We start from the raw sequence: 13479 nt of genomic DNA, 5'->3' as shown, positions 1-13479 counted from the left end.
CAATGTTCAAGTCAAGTACTTAATAAAAAAATACTTGACATTGAAAAACTACTACTTGACTTGAACTTGAGTTGATTTCAAGTCAAGCTCAAGCCAAGTAGCTTGAATATCAAGTCAAGCCGTGAATACCTACTAGTGAGAAAGGTAGTGTACACCCTTTTAAACCTCTAATCTAACTGTCCATCCTAGTTCGAAACGCTGAGGTTTATATCAGATAACCAATGATCCTTCCTAACCCCCTTTCCACCTCCTCTCCACCCTCCAGGGGGTGCGACCTTCCCCCATTTCTCTTCATTCTCTCGCCACGTTTTTCCATCAATTCGAATCATACCCCGAAAGATATAAATCTGAATCTCCCCGCATCCTTCGACCAAAAGAAACCGAGACTAGTCGGAATCGGGGTCGTCTCCCTTTTTATAAACCCCAAAACGCTGCCTACGGGGCGGCGTAGCATGAATAACAAAGGATCCCGAAGGTTTTTGTCTTCTCCCGTGAAATGTCGGCGTTTCTGCGGAACCGTGAAATTCCAGGCGAAAAAAATTCCTGATGGGACCGGAAGCGTGGATTTCATCTGCCTCACGTATTTTTCTGCACAATCTGGGGTCTCATTATTTTTTGGAGGCTTTTCTGGGTCCTTTTGGCCGGCGGTTGTCGTTCCGATTACGAAGAAAAGTTTTGAAAGGATTCCAAAAATGTTGTATCAATTTTAGGATTCAGAAAACTATGAAATACAGACTGTCGTATTTCATAGTTGAAGATTTTCAATAAAATGTAATTCATAGTTAGATAAAAATAAAATAAACCTATGAAATACTAATTGCTGTATTTCATAGTTGTATTTCATAGACAATCTTGAACTATGAAATACATACATCGGTATTTCATAGTTGTATTTCATTGAAAACTGTATTTCCAAAACGAAGTAATGTTAAGGATCATTGTGGAAGTCTTTCACGTCAAAACATATGAAAGCAACAATCGCATCAAAGGTTTTTCGAGGTATAAAATTGTAATTGTTTTATTCAACGTTTTACGCACATTTCGAGAACCAAGTGGTCAGGGTGCTACACGCACCGAAGTAATTTTAATCTTACCCACTATTTTGTACAACTATTCCATACTAAACCTTTGATAGTTCAATAAATCAAAGTAAACAATGGGTCTTTAATGGGAAGGGGGTTAAGTCCTTACTGAGCGAATTATTCATTTCCTATACATTTCAATATCTCCTATTGTATTCAAAAATGTTTTTCTAGAGAATTTCAAAAGTTTGAATGTTTTATCCAATTCATCACAAATTGCGAATTCACCTATGTTATATATTCCTCACATGACAAACTTCTATATTTTGAACAATTTCATTTGAAATTAATTTAATTAAGATCCAATCTGAAATAGCATTATTAATTTTAACTTGTTTGCAGATGAACGCCACCTCTAAAAAATGAGAACGAAATAAATCACTGTCCTTCCAAAACTACTATAAATATATCTTTGTTATATTCGAATATCATTATTATTTTATATAATATATTTTATGGAAGTAATACAATGTTTGTGTATTCTGAGTAAATGTCAAATGAGTGATGTTTTTTAAAATATAGATTTTTGAAAGGAATATTCGTTTCATTAAAAAAAAACAAAAAAAACTCACCAGAGACAAACGGGAAAATTGAAATGGGAATGCACATTTTGTCAAGAAAATACTGAATTGAAGATGTAACAACTATTTGAAATCGGAAATAAAATGACAGATATTGTATTTTCACTTTTCAATTGTATAAATTAGAATTGTTCCCTACATAGTAACTTCTTTAGATTTTACATTATCAATAACCTTGTGATAATTGAAAAAGTGAAGATATATTTTTTTTTTTTAATTTTCGATTTATAATGGATTTCGATCAAGTAGGGACCGATCCAATGCAATACATGTTTCCTGTGTCAGTTTCATCTAGTGGTTTGTTGACAAAATAGTGACCCCTTCTAAATTAAAATCGACCTGCTGAAAAATCATTTTTTCTAAATAATTGGAAAAGTTGAGGTTTTTTCATTTAAGATGTTTCTAGTAGATTTTAAACGATATAGTGACCCCTTCCAAATTAAATTTAACCTCCTATAAAAACAATATGGTATTTTAATTTTTGATATTGAAATATGAAAACTAACCACATCAAAAAACATTCAAGAATGAATAGCTCAAAAATATAAAATCACAAGCAATTAAATTATCTTTCAATCAAAATATAATTATAGTAGTTAAAATTCTGAGCCCTATTGCCGGTATACGGCAGCAATTAATATAGCGTAGAACTGAACAAGAACTCAATTAGTTAAAGAAGTTCAAAAACAAATAACGCTACTACACAAAAAAAATAATAACAGAAAAAAAACTTCAAGAAGCCACTCAACTGCAAACAAAGACAGCATTGCCGCTGTCTACCCTACCGACGATCTTTTCAAGATTTAATTAGAATTCCTTGCAATTGGCCTCCCCTCTCCCCCTCAAAAGCGGCTTCCTCAGCAAAAATTAAAAATAACCTCCCGTTCGCAATGCTCTCTCTTTTTCCCCGCATCTTCATATTAAGAATTTAGAACAAGAAAATTGAATACCGCCAGAAATAAGATGACGGAAAAATCCAATTACATTTTTCAAAGGGGATCTCGCAAAGTTTGCCGACAACCTGGAAAAGAAAAGAAAAAGAAAAGGCGTTCGGTTTCTGTGCCATCCTCCTCTCGACTCCCTTTTAATTTTATTACGTTAAGCAATTTAATTTCGGTTTGGGGGTGGGTCTTCTCTCGAGGAAAGTTTTTCCGGGACCCACTTCGTCTCCCCCCACCTCTTCCTATAACTGGAGATCGGATTATCTTTGAGAGCCCTTTGTCCTGTCTCCTTCGCTTGGGTGACTGTAAGGGGGGAATGATTCAAGGATCATTGGACTGATTTTTAGAGGAAGAATTCGATAATCTCACTTTGGACACAATAGGGTTGTTAACTGGAGAAGAAATATTGACAGATTACACTTTTTTTTGTAGCTAATTGGACCATAACAAACTTCTCACTATGTTTCATTCTTTTCTGATGGAATTTGTCAACACATTGATCAAAGCGATAAATGAAATGAAGAAACACTAAGTATACTGCTTCATAGTTCGAACGCTAACCACTGAGTGTAATCACGAGGATCGTATTGGAAAAGATACATCAAAAAATCCGAAACTATATGTATTAGGACATCATAGCAATATATGTTTTCAATATTGTTGTTTTGTATTTATTTTTTCAAGAAGTTATTTCTTCAAATTTTATTTCATTGTTGTTTTGCCCTGAAATTTAATACGACAATACAATCCAAAGAGGATCAATAGCTTTTTGTATCATATTTCATGCAGATAACTCTCAGAGTTGGATTCTTAACGTAAATTTCAGGAGATTTTAAATTTTTCTCCCGCCAACCAAAGTTTGGAATTCATAAAACAAAGGCCAGAACAAATGGCCAGAACGTTACAGTCAATGGTGATCGGTATAGAGCCATGATTACTAACTTTTTCATTCCTGAATTGAACAACCATGATGTCCAGGAGCTGTGGTTCCAACAAGACGGCGCAACATGCCACACAGCTCTTGCCGCAATCGATTTATTGAAAGACACGTTTGATGACCGCCTAATTTCACATTTTGGACCTGTGAATTGGCCTCCAAGATCTTGTGATTTAACACCGCTAGACTACTTTCTGTGGGGCTATGTAAAGTCATTGGTCTATGGTCTATTAGAAAACATATACAGTTTTTGGTACCTTTTTTTAACCTTCAGAATTCCAGACAGAACTGCGTATATAATCTGAAAGCTTCTCAACACCCTGTATATTCATTAATCTGCCTTTCATCTGCTTTATCCACCCCCCCCCCCAAACCCAGTTATTGAATGCCAGATTTAAAAAAACGGAACTCATTCGGAAATTTTCCCATCTTCACGAGTCCCAAAAGAAATAATCCAGCATAAATCACGTGGGGGTAACGGAAGGCTGGATACAAGTCACATTGTAAGGACAAAGGGCGGCTTAATGCCTTCCATCTGACATTAATCCACCCCTCAGCTTAAAATGAAAGGCGCAAAAGGGAGAGAAGCGACCGAAGCGTTGGAAAAGTTTCCTCTCTCCTGTAGAAATATTAGGTTTTTGTCCTTTTAATACTCTGGAAAAATACATCCGAAAGCTTTTCACGACGCCGACCGGGCGTTTTGCGCCCGTTTTATAATCGGTTATGAGTGGCTCGAAATGGGGTGGAATTTATGTTCGTTTAAGGGTGTTTAAGCTGAGTCAGTGTCTATTGAATTGGCCAGATAATGGAGAGCTTTGTCGAGAATTGTTTGTTTTTTGGGATGAGGGTGGTGAATCGGGAAAATTTGCAGGCCAACCCAATATTTCTAGACTAACTAATATGGTAAATCAATTGAACGATCAGCAAGTGAAGTTTGCTTGACCATAATCTCTTAACAAACATGGCTCTAATGTATGGAATAAATGCCTTACTTCCTTTATCTCAATCCTGGTAAGATCATTTGGGCAAAGCTAAAGAGCAATAAGGATCAGAGAAATGCCTCACTTCAACTGGACGATGCGAGAAAGATTGTAGAATCCAAAATTATGATGAAAAATGTAGTCATCTGAGATCTATGAGAGATTACTATGTTTACTAGCAAATAATATTATTAAAAATAAATATAAGATAATCATAGAAACACTTATCACTCGTTAAAATTCCTATGATAATAGTTCTGAGGACAGACCCGGAAAAGAATTATTGTAATAGTACTCAAAAAGATTTTATCTCTTACAATAGAAATCAAGTCAAAATCGATCTACAATATCTATCCTTATATCAAAGATATTTTCCAAGATCGAGTGTTTGTTTCACTTCAAAATATATATTCAATAGTCGAGTCATGATCTTGAAGAACTCCAGAAACAGGAGGAAGCTGCACTCACGTGATATAACTTTTCAAAGCGTGTCAAACATAAATGTAGATAGAAGCATACCTAAATAATATAAAATCGTAAGAATCTGATACCTAGAATTAATTTTATAGCTTTTCAAGATATGGACGTCGAATCGTCGGAGTTTGTATCGTGTATATACAGTATATACACATTAACCAGTTGCTACCAGTCCCAGCTTATCTCTGCTCCATAACTGCTATGCGTCTGAACAACCTTAACATAATTTCCATTTTCCAAACCTGGTTTGACTTTCTCCCGGCTACGGCACTGTCCACACCACCTCCCTCGTCTCCCAACCCCTCGTCCTGACTTACCGCTTTATCCGGCAGATTTCAGGCGTACTCACCCGCAAAGTTGAGTGAGCAGATAAGCCGATTCCTGATCCCCTAGAATGTCACATCCCGGTGTGCTATGTGTGCCGACTCTGCAGGTCCTTTGACAAGCTACCGCGCCAGGATGAAATGTTTATCGCGGAGGACGGATATTATTGGGGCTTTCTTTTGTTCCGTCTGCTGCGAACGGGAGGGGTTGATGAATGGATATTTTTAATTGACGTGTTCCAGCACTCTTCGATGTGTGGTTTCCGAGACTAATTGTTTCTTGGGTGAATCCCTGCATTGGAGTGCATTGTATTTGCATTGGGTTAGCACAAGTTCTCAATAAAGGTAGTCCCTGCCATATACACCTACCATACCAATTACTGTAGATCATTTGGGTTTTTGTCCCAATGTGAGCCGTTCTTACGAGAATTGCTCATCTTTCGGCGCCATCTCTAGGGCTAGCAAAGAACCACCACAAGAGAAGAGAGATGCAAGTCTAACTGATACAATATTTTTGATTTATCCTGAATGGTTTGTATGGACAAACACTTTATGTGGCTATGCTTGATAAGTCTATTGAAGAGGGGTTCCAATTAGTCACTCTTTAATGAAATCAATGAAGGTTATGAGTATATTGGTGAAGAGTTCTTTGCCAATACTTTTAGAGCACCCTCTATTGTGGGATTTTCAAGACTATTGATGAAATCCTTGGAAGGATATTCAGTGGTCCCTGCCTTGTATACCTCTACAGTTCTTGCTCTCAGAATGCAATTCTTGCCTTGAATACATTACTGCATTGTTCTGGGCAACATTGAAGACTGAGCATCTTCAGGTGCTGTTGAACACCAGAATCTCATCAGTATTTACATTAACCATGTACTCTCATAGGATGTACCAAATATCAAATAAAAGATTTTTTCACTTGAAATTGTAACTTTCCAAGTATCCTTCTAAACGACTCTATTTTTTCTTTCTAGCAACAAAGACCAGACCTACCAAGACTCCTGCAGCAGATGCATGCGCAACAACTGCCATCTCACGCAGCTCCCCCTTTACCAATGATGCCACATCCTGGTCTGGCTGGAGCTCCACCAAGTTCTGCAGCTAGCCTTCTGGGTTTATCCGGTGCACTAGGTGCACCAGGTCAACACCCTTTGGCCATGCTGGCAGGGAAACCTGACATGCATAGATCGGACGATGTGAAATCAAACAGCGGTGAGTAAAATTTTCAATCTGTAGATTGCTACTTTGAGTACGTGACATGGAAGTAGTTTCTGCGAAGAGAATTTGATCGGGATTGATATATAGATGGCGGTACTGACACATTACAGTTTTCTCTTTTAGACAAACTGATTCTTTATGGATGAAAGGCTATAATATGCTTTCCATGAAGTCTTCAATAGTTAATTACCTTCTTGAATGATAAATAATAAACCTCCAAGGCTCTCACGAACGAAAACAAAAGTAACGGGTGGTTTTTTCGAGGTATATAACTTTAAGTTGGTATTACTGTTCGAGATGGCGACCGATTTAACAGCTGTCAAGTGATTTATTCTCAGTTTGGTTTGGCAATTCATCATAAATAGACTCACGCCTGAACAACTCTTGCAAATAGTGCAATTTTATTTCGAAAATGAGGGTTCTGTGCGGAATACGTATCGCGCACTGCGTCCATTTTATTTTGTTTAGCGATGAAGCGCACTTCTGGTTGAATGGCTACGTCAACAAACAAAACTGCCGCATTTGGAGTGAAGCTAATCCTCGAGTGTATGTCGAAACACCGTTACATTCAGAAAAACTGACTGTTTGATGCGCTTTATGGGCTGGTGGAATCATTGGTCCGTACTTCTTCAAAAACGATGATGGCCAGAACGTTACAGTCAATGGTGATCGGTATAGAGCCATGCTTACTAACTTTTTCATTCCTGAATTGAACAACCATGATGTCCAGGAGCTGTGGTTCCAACAAGACGGCGCAACATGTCACACTGCTCTTGCCACAATCGATTTATTGAAAGACACGTTTGGTGACCGCCTAATTTCACGTTTTGGACCTGTGAATTGGCCTCCAAAATTATGTGATTTAACACCGCTAGACTACTTTCAGTGGGGCTATGTAAAGTCATTGGTCTATGCGGATAAGCCACAAACCCTTGACCATTTGGAAGACAACATTCGCCTTGTTATTGCCGATATACGGCCACAAATGTTGGAAAAAGTCATCGAAAATTGGACGTCCAGATTGGACTACATCCGAGCCAGTCGTGGCGGTCATATGCCAGGAATCTTATTTAAAATGTAGTGCCACAAGATTATCTTGCGGATAAATAAAATTCATGTCAATCGAATAATCCATCGTAGTTTTATTGCAATTTAAAGTTCTATAGCTCTAAAAAAAACACCCTTTAGATATACATTCGGAGATTAGTCCTCAAAACAAGACGGAGCCCAATCTGTCCCTTAAACCATATTAACACTAACCGTCGCGACGCCTCCGACAGGGCGTCGGACGACAGGGTTGTTTGTTTCGCCTGAAGGAGTTCCAGCGCCCTTTACGTCGCATTATCCCCGAACGAGCTATAAACGATGTGGTGGTTCTCGGAGCGGCGAACTAGAAGTGATCTCCGGTAGTCATGCCAACCAGATATTACGGGGCTATCTTGTCGGTGCTCCATTTCGTCGGCTCTCCTCCTGTCTCGGCAGGGAGTTGATTCGGTCACGTTCTCGAAGGGGACGCTAACTCGTTTAGGGGGTTGGGAACGATGAACTGGCCAAGGAAGTGTATGATGTGTGTCTAAATTCGAGGATCGAAGAATGAGAGGCTGGTTAATGGATGGAGCGATTTGATTCGGTTGATTTGGTTTGGTTACTTGTGTCTTTTTTGATGGACACTTAAGAGGGAACACCACCACGTGGCTGTTCAGCTCAAAACGAAATTTATTTACAATAAATGAAACGGCTGATATTTGGAAATGATATCGCTATCGGTATATCGCTATTCTCCCTCGATGGCATGCATTCTACTTGGGTTACTTTCGATTATGATTCCTACGTAATAGCGTGGAAATCTTCTGTTTGACAATGGTTAGGTTGATGGCATTTTGCTGATACATTAACCAGATAGATAATTAATATCGTATGATATTATTACACATTTGGAAATTGTACTCCTTTTTCTTTTTTCTTTTCATTTTCTTACAAATCACAGATTCGTTATATAGAATTAATATAAAATTAAATAACAATTATTTCCACTCCATTTCTTTATTATTTAAATAATAATTGTTTAAAAACCAAATGTTTTGGTTGTTGATCTTAGTAAGAGTTTGTAATACCGTAAAATCAAAAATTTGTTTTCAGCTTCAGCAAGCTATTCAAAATGTAAAATTTGAAGAAGCTACTGTGTAGCGAAACAATAGTTATTTAAATAATACATAAGCGTACATCTTTGCTTACGCTGTTTTTTTTTTCAAAATTCGAGGATTTATTGTAAAAAACTGGTTATACATTTATGATTCAATTGGGATTTTCGTAATGAACCCATTTTTCGTCTCCAGTCACAATGCGATGCAGAAATCCCTGCCGCCTTTGCCTTGCCAGCAACTGTTCACTAGCTAAAAAACGTCGTTCAGCATCTTTCGGCTTCAACTCGTACGGCACCTAATTTCCTTGTTTCTGAATCATTCCCATGACTTTCAGGTGTTTTGAAATGGCTTGTTGCGACACTACTAATGATCCTGACAATTCTTGTTGCGTTTGACACGAGTCTTGATCAAATAATGCCTCCAATTCTGCATCTTCGAAAACCTTCTCTCTTTCACCGCCATGCTGGTCTTCTAAGTCAAAATAACCGTTCTTGAACCGTTGAAACCACTCCCGGCACGTTCTTTCACTAATAGCGGCCTTACCATAGGTATTTAAGAGCATTCGATGAGCTTCAGCCGCAGATTTCTTCATATAAAAGCAGAAAATTAGAACCACCCGCAGATGACGAGAATTTGGCTCGTAAGCTGACATGTTTAATCGAGAATAACTTTATGATGCAGACACAAATCGACCAATATTTCGATGGCGTTATGTTTACAAATACCTAAAACGGCGGAAGCAAAGTTTTACTGCACGTAATAATAAGAATAGGAATTGAAGAGCTGTCATTCAAATCTCATTAATGCACTATTAAGTTCGAAAAAAATTGAAAAATTGAGCAGTCAAAAATTGGGTTCGGACTGTCCAAAATAAAAAAAACCTGTCAAATTACCCGTATAGATGTAAACTAGAAGCCTCTTTAGCTCCTCGTGTTCATAAACCGACTTCTGATGAATCAAAATCAATTTCCTTTGATCTCGCCGCCAATTGCAGAATCCTATTTTCGCGAATATGTGGAAGATTTCTCGGGTGGAAATTCGTGTCGGTACGGCCCTGGGGGCGGTGAGCGTTCCGCCGGCTGTAGGAAACGGATCCATACACGTTCGTCGATTCCGTGTCATTTCCTCCTTCTTTTTACGGTTCTCGTGTGGGGCGAAGGCGCTAAAGGAACTAGAAGTCGTTCAAGTGTCGGTAATGCCATCTAACAACCGCGCATAAGCGATAGGCTATAGGAGCCGCTCCGGTTTTCGATGGGAATAAATTACTTCGGAGGCGGACAGGGCCGGAGTGACAGGCTTTTGGGAAATACGTTTGTCGACAGAGATCAAAGTCGTCGGTTGGTTTTGAGAGGATTTTATGTTTCGAATATATTGGTTTAACGTCTGTGAGTAAATGTCCGATGCTCTATTTTCCTCGGTGGCTCGATTGGTTAGAGCGTCGGACTAGTAATTCAAAGGTTGCGGGTTCGAGTCCCTCTCGAGGAGGTTTTTTTTTAGAATTTAATTGTCTGTAAGCCGTGAAGTTATTCTTTTATTTTTATAGTTGTTTGTTGAGGGGCTTGTTCAATCACATCACGGTGACACGTTGAAAATGGAGAGGCTTTTCAACAACCCTTCTTGGGTTTTACGATAATTCTGCTTATTAACGTAGCCTCCGAGATGGAAATGGGCATCTTTGATGATTTTTTTTGATGAAGATGATTTTTGATGCATTCAAGAACCTAATCAGCGAAGATAGGAAGTTACTGGTTTTCAACTGCCTTGAGTTCTTGTGTTGAATGAACCTTAAGACCTAAGTCTTCATGAAAAATTTTCGGTGTAAAGTCGTTTGTGGAATCCCTAATTCCCAAAAACGACGAAGAATCGACAAACCTGGTTTTTCTTCACACTTCGGGCTTCAGCAGCAATATTCTCAGTTGTCTTCAGCCACGGTCACGGTTTTGGTTCTTCACATCACAAACTAGTCCCAACAGCTTAAATTGTTCTATCAGTTCCGCTATTACCGACCGAGAGGGCGCTTCACGACTCATGACGAGCCTAAAGTGTTTCTGTTTTGTAAACTATGCAAAATTTTCATCATTTTTGTAAAGAATTTTAATAATTCTAATGCGTTGTTGGAGCGTGCCATTTCCAAACGTCAAAAGATGAGAACTTCAATAGTGACAGCTTCCCAAAAAGCGGGCATTCCAAATTGAAACCTCTTCATGGAAAATCCTTTATGTTCTGAAAATGTCGAGCCGAGTTCAAAAAGTGCAAAGCATATAGTCGTTTTGATTGTACGAAGATTTCATAAAAATGTTAATGATGTCGGACTACAGTCACTAATTATTTAAACTCTTTTTATCTCGCCGATTATTCTAATTGTCAAGATTTACACAACCAATAGTTTGCCGCTTCTTTCTTTGGATGATTGAGATGTTTCGTCCCAAGACCAGTGGTGGATATTTCAGTAAAGCTACCTTGTGGTCCCTCCCTCATACACCTTCATGGTAATTTTGACTGATTAACAGCCAATACTATATCTTAAGCGGCGTCGTACTTAGTGGTGTTTCGCAGCGTGTGGCGCCATCCAGCGGTCTTGCAAAGCGGAGTCTAATACGAATCAGCCTCGAGCCTGTCCTGCTCCGAAAGGCAAATAAATTACTTCCATATGCAAGTTCCGATTCCGAATAAGTTATCGGATTCTTTGATCTCCGGCTCCTGGAATCGGCAAAGGACATTACATGTAAATTTCCGTCGATATCCCAGGCATCGCATTCCAAACATATCGAATATTAGACGTCGAATTCACGCTGCCAGATCACGCTTCGTCGCATCTCTGGCCCCTTTTGAACCGCCCGCCTCTCCGTAGATTTGAGGCGGCCGGCTTTCGGCACGATAGATCTTCAGATTAGCCGCCCCTTTGGCTGCCGAGAATGGGGGGTGGGTTTTCTCGGAGGGTATTTTTCGTTTGTGGCATCGACCGAAGTCGTATTTCATATTTTGAGCCGGGTTGGCGTGTTATGTCTCGTTGAGGAAGTTCTGGTTTTGAGGGGAGGGGGGAAGATTTGGGGGATGATCCTTGGGGGTTGTTATTTGTGATAAGGATCCGGTGGAATTGTTCTGTGAAGATAACTTGTGTTACCTGTGATTTTGAAGGGTATTTTGATTGACGTAACTGCCCAATTGAAAAGTCGCCGGTCTACCATATTAAAACACATTTTTCTGGCAAAATTCGATTTTATTATTCAACATAGTTGCCTTCGAGGACGATACAGCATTATAGCGATCTTCCAACTTTTCGATACCATTTTCGTAGTACGATTTGTCTTTCGATTCAAAATAGGCCTAAGTTTCGGCGATTACTTCTTCATTGGCGCTAAATTTTTTTCCAGCGAGCATTCTTTTGAGGTCTGAGAACAGGAAAAAGTCGCTGGGGGCCAGATCTGGCAAATACGGTGGATGCAGAAGCATCGATCCAATCACACATTTTAATTATCGCTGTTGATGCTCTGGCCCTTTTGGAGGTAATCAATGAATATAATACCTTGCGCATCCCAAAATACTAATGCCATAACCTTGCCAGCTGACTGTTGTGTTTTTCCTCGGTTTGGATTCGGTTCATCGTGTGCAGTCCACTCAGCTGACTGTCGATTGGACTCCGGAGTGAAATGATGGAGCCATGTTTCATCCATTGTCACATATCGAAGCAAAAATTCAGGTTTATTGCACTTAAACAGCTTCAAACACTGCTCAGAATCATTAACACGTTGTTGCTTTTGATCGATTGTGAGCTCGCGCGGCACCCATTTTGCACATAGCTTTCTCATGTACAAATATTCGTGAATGATATGATGTACACGTTCAGATGATATCTTCACAATTTCTGCTATCTCGATCAACTTCACTTTACGGTCATTCAAAATTATTTTGTGAACTTTTTTGATTTTTTCGTCGGTGATAGCCTCTTTCGGACGTCCACTGCGTTCGCCGTCTTCGGTGCTCATTTCACCACGTTTAAACTTAGCATACCAACCAATGATGGTTGATTTTCCTGGTGCAGACCCCGGAAACTCTTCATCAAGCCTAGGTTTTGCTTCAACTGTATTTTTTTCCCTTCAAAAAGCAATATTTCATTAGCACACGAAATTCTTTTTCCATCTTTGTTCAAATAACAAAGTAGCTACACTCTCAACGCAATATCTCACAAACTAATGGTCGGAATGATGTCAAATTTTGACACGTATCGTTTGAAGGTTGGTACTAACTAAAAATCATATGGATTTAATACTAGCACCGCGATCTGTGCATCAGACCGGGGACTTTTCAATTGGCCTAATATGAATGTAGACCCTGGACGTCGATAGTATATGAAAGAGAAAGACTGGGAATACTCAAATAATCAGAGGCAATTATTAGTAAGAGACAGGTGCTCTACACATCAGTGACTTCATCACATTTCTTAATGTTTTCTTTGAAGTTAAGAATCCAGTATCTCTATTTTGGAGTGAACTTTGGAGAATATTGCATCCACATCTTCCCTCAAAATGCCCAAGTAATTCGAGGATCTGCTTTCTGTATATTTTCCAAGTTGGATTCAACCTTTTCTTCATTCGTCATTTGCCCAACTTTCATCCCTTTGTTCTCGCGTTTCCCGACGACGTTGCCATCCAACAACTTACTCCTCCCCTCCAACCGAAACTCCAGGCATTTACACTCAATTTGGGGGCTAATTTGCCAACAATAAATCTTCGTTCGAGCTTCCAACAGCAGCTTCAATGGGGTATCGACCTCGAAGTTTGAAAGAACTTCGC

At 39.1% G+C, this 13479-nt stretch overlaps 1 protein-coding gene across 3 annotated transcripts in view; it reads left to right on the top strand.

Moving 5' to 3' along the window:
• Window positions 1–13479, top strand: part of LOC123675874 (transducin-like enhancer protein 3-B) — a 170369-nt gene that overhangs the window by 104185 nt on the left and 52705 nt on the right. For all 3 annotated transcript variants that reach the window (XM_045611416.1, XM_045611414.1, XM_045611415.1), the window contains exon 6: window positions 6299–6536. In XM_045611416.1, the coding sequence (XP_045467372.1) occupies window positions 6299–6536 (238 nt within the window). The remainder of the gene's footprint in view (window positions 1–6298; window positions 6537–13479) is intronic.

Source organism: Harmonia axyridis, chromosome 3, assembly GCF_914767665.1.
Source record: "Harmonia axyridis chromosome 3, icHarAxyr1.1, whole genome shotgun sequence".
Classification (NCBI taxonomy): domain Eukaryota; kingdom Metazoa; phylum Arthropoda; class Insecta; order Coleoptera; family Coccinellidae; genus Harmonia; species Harmonia axyridis.
Note: the sequence above shows the minus strand (reverse complement) of the source record. Positions and strands in the feature narration are given on the sequence as shown.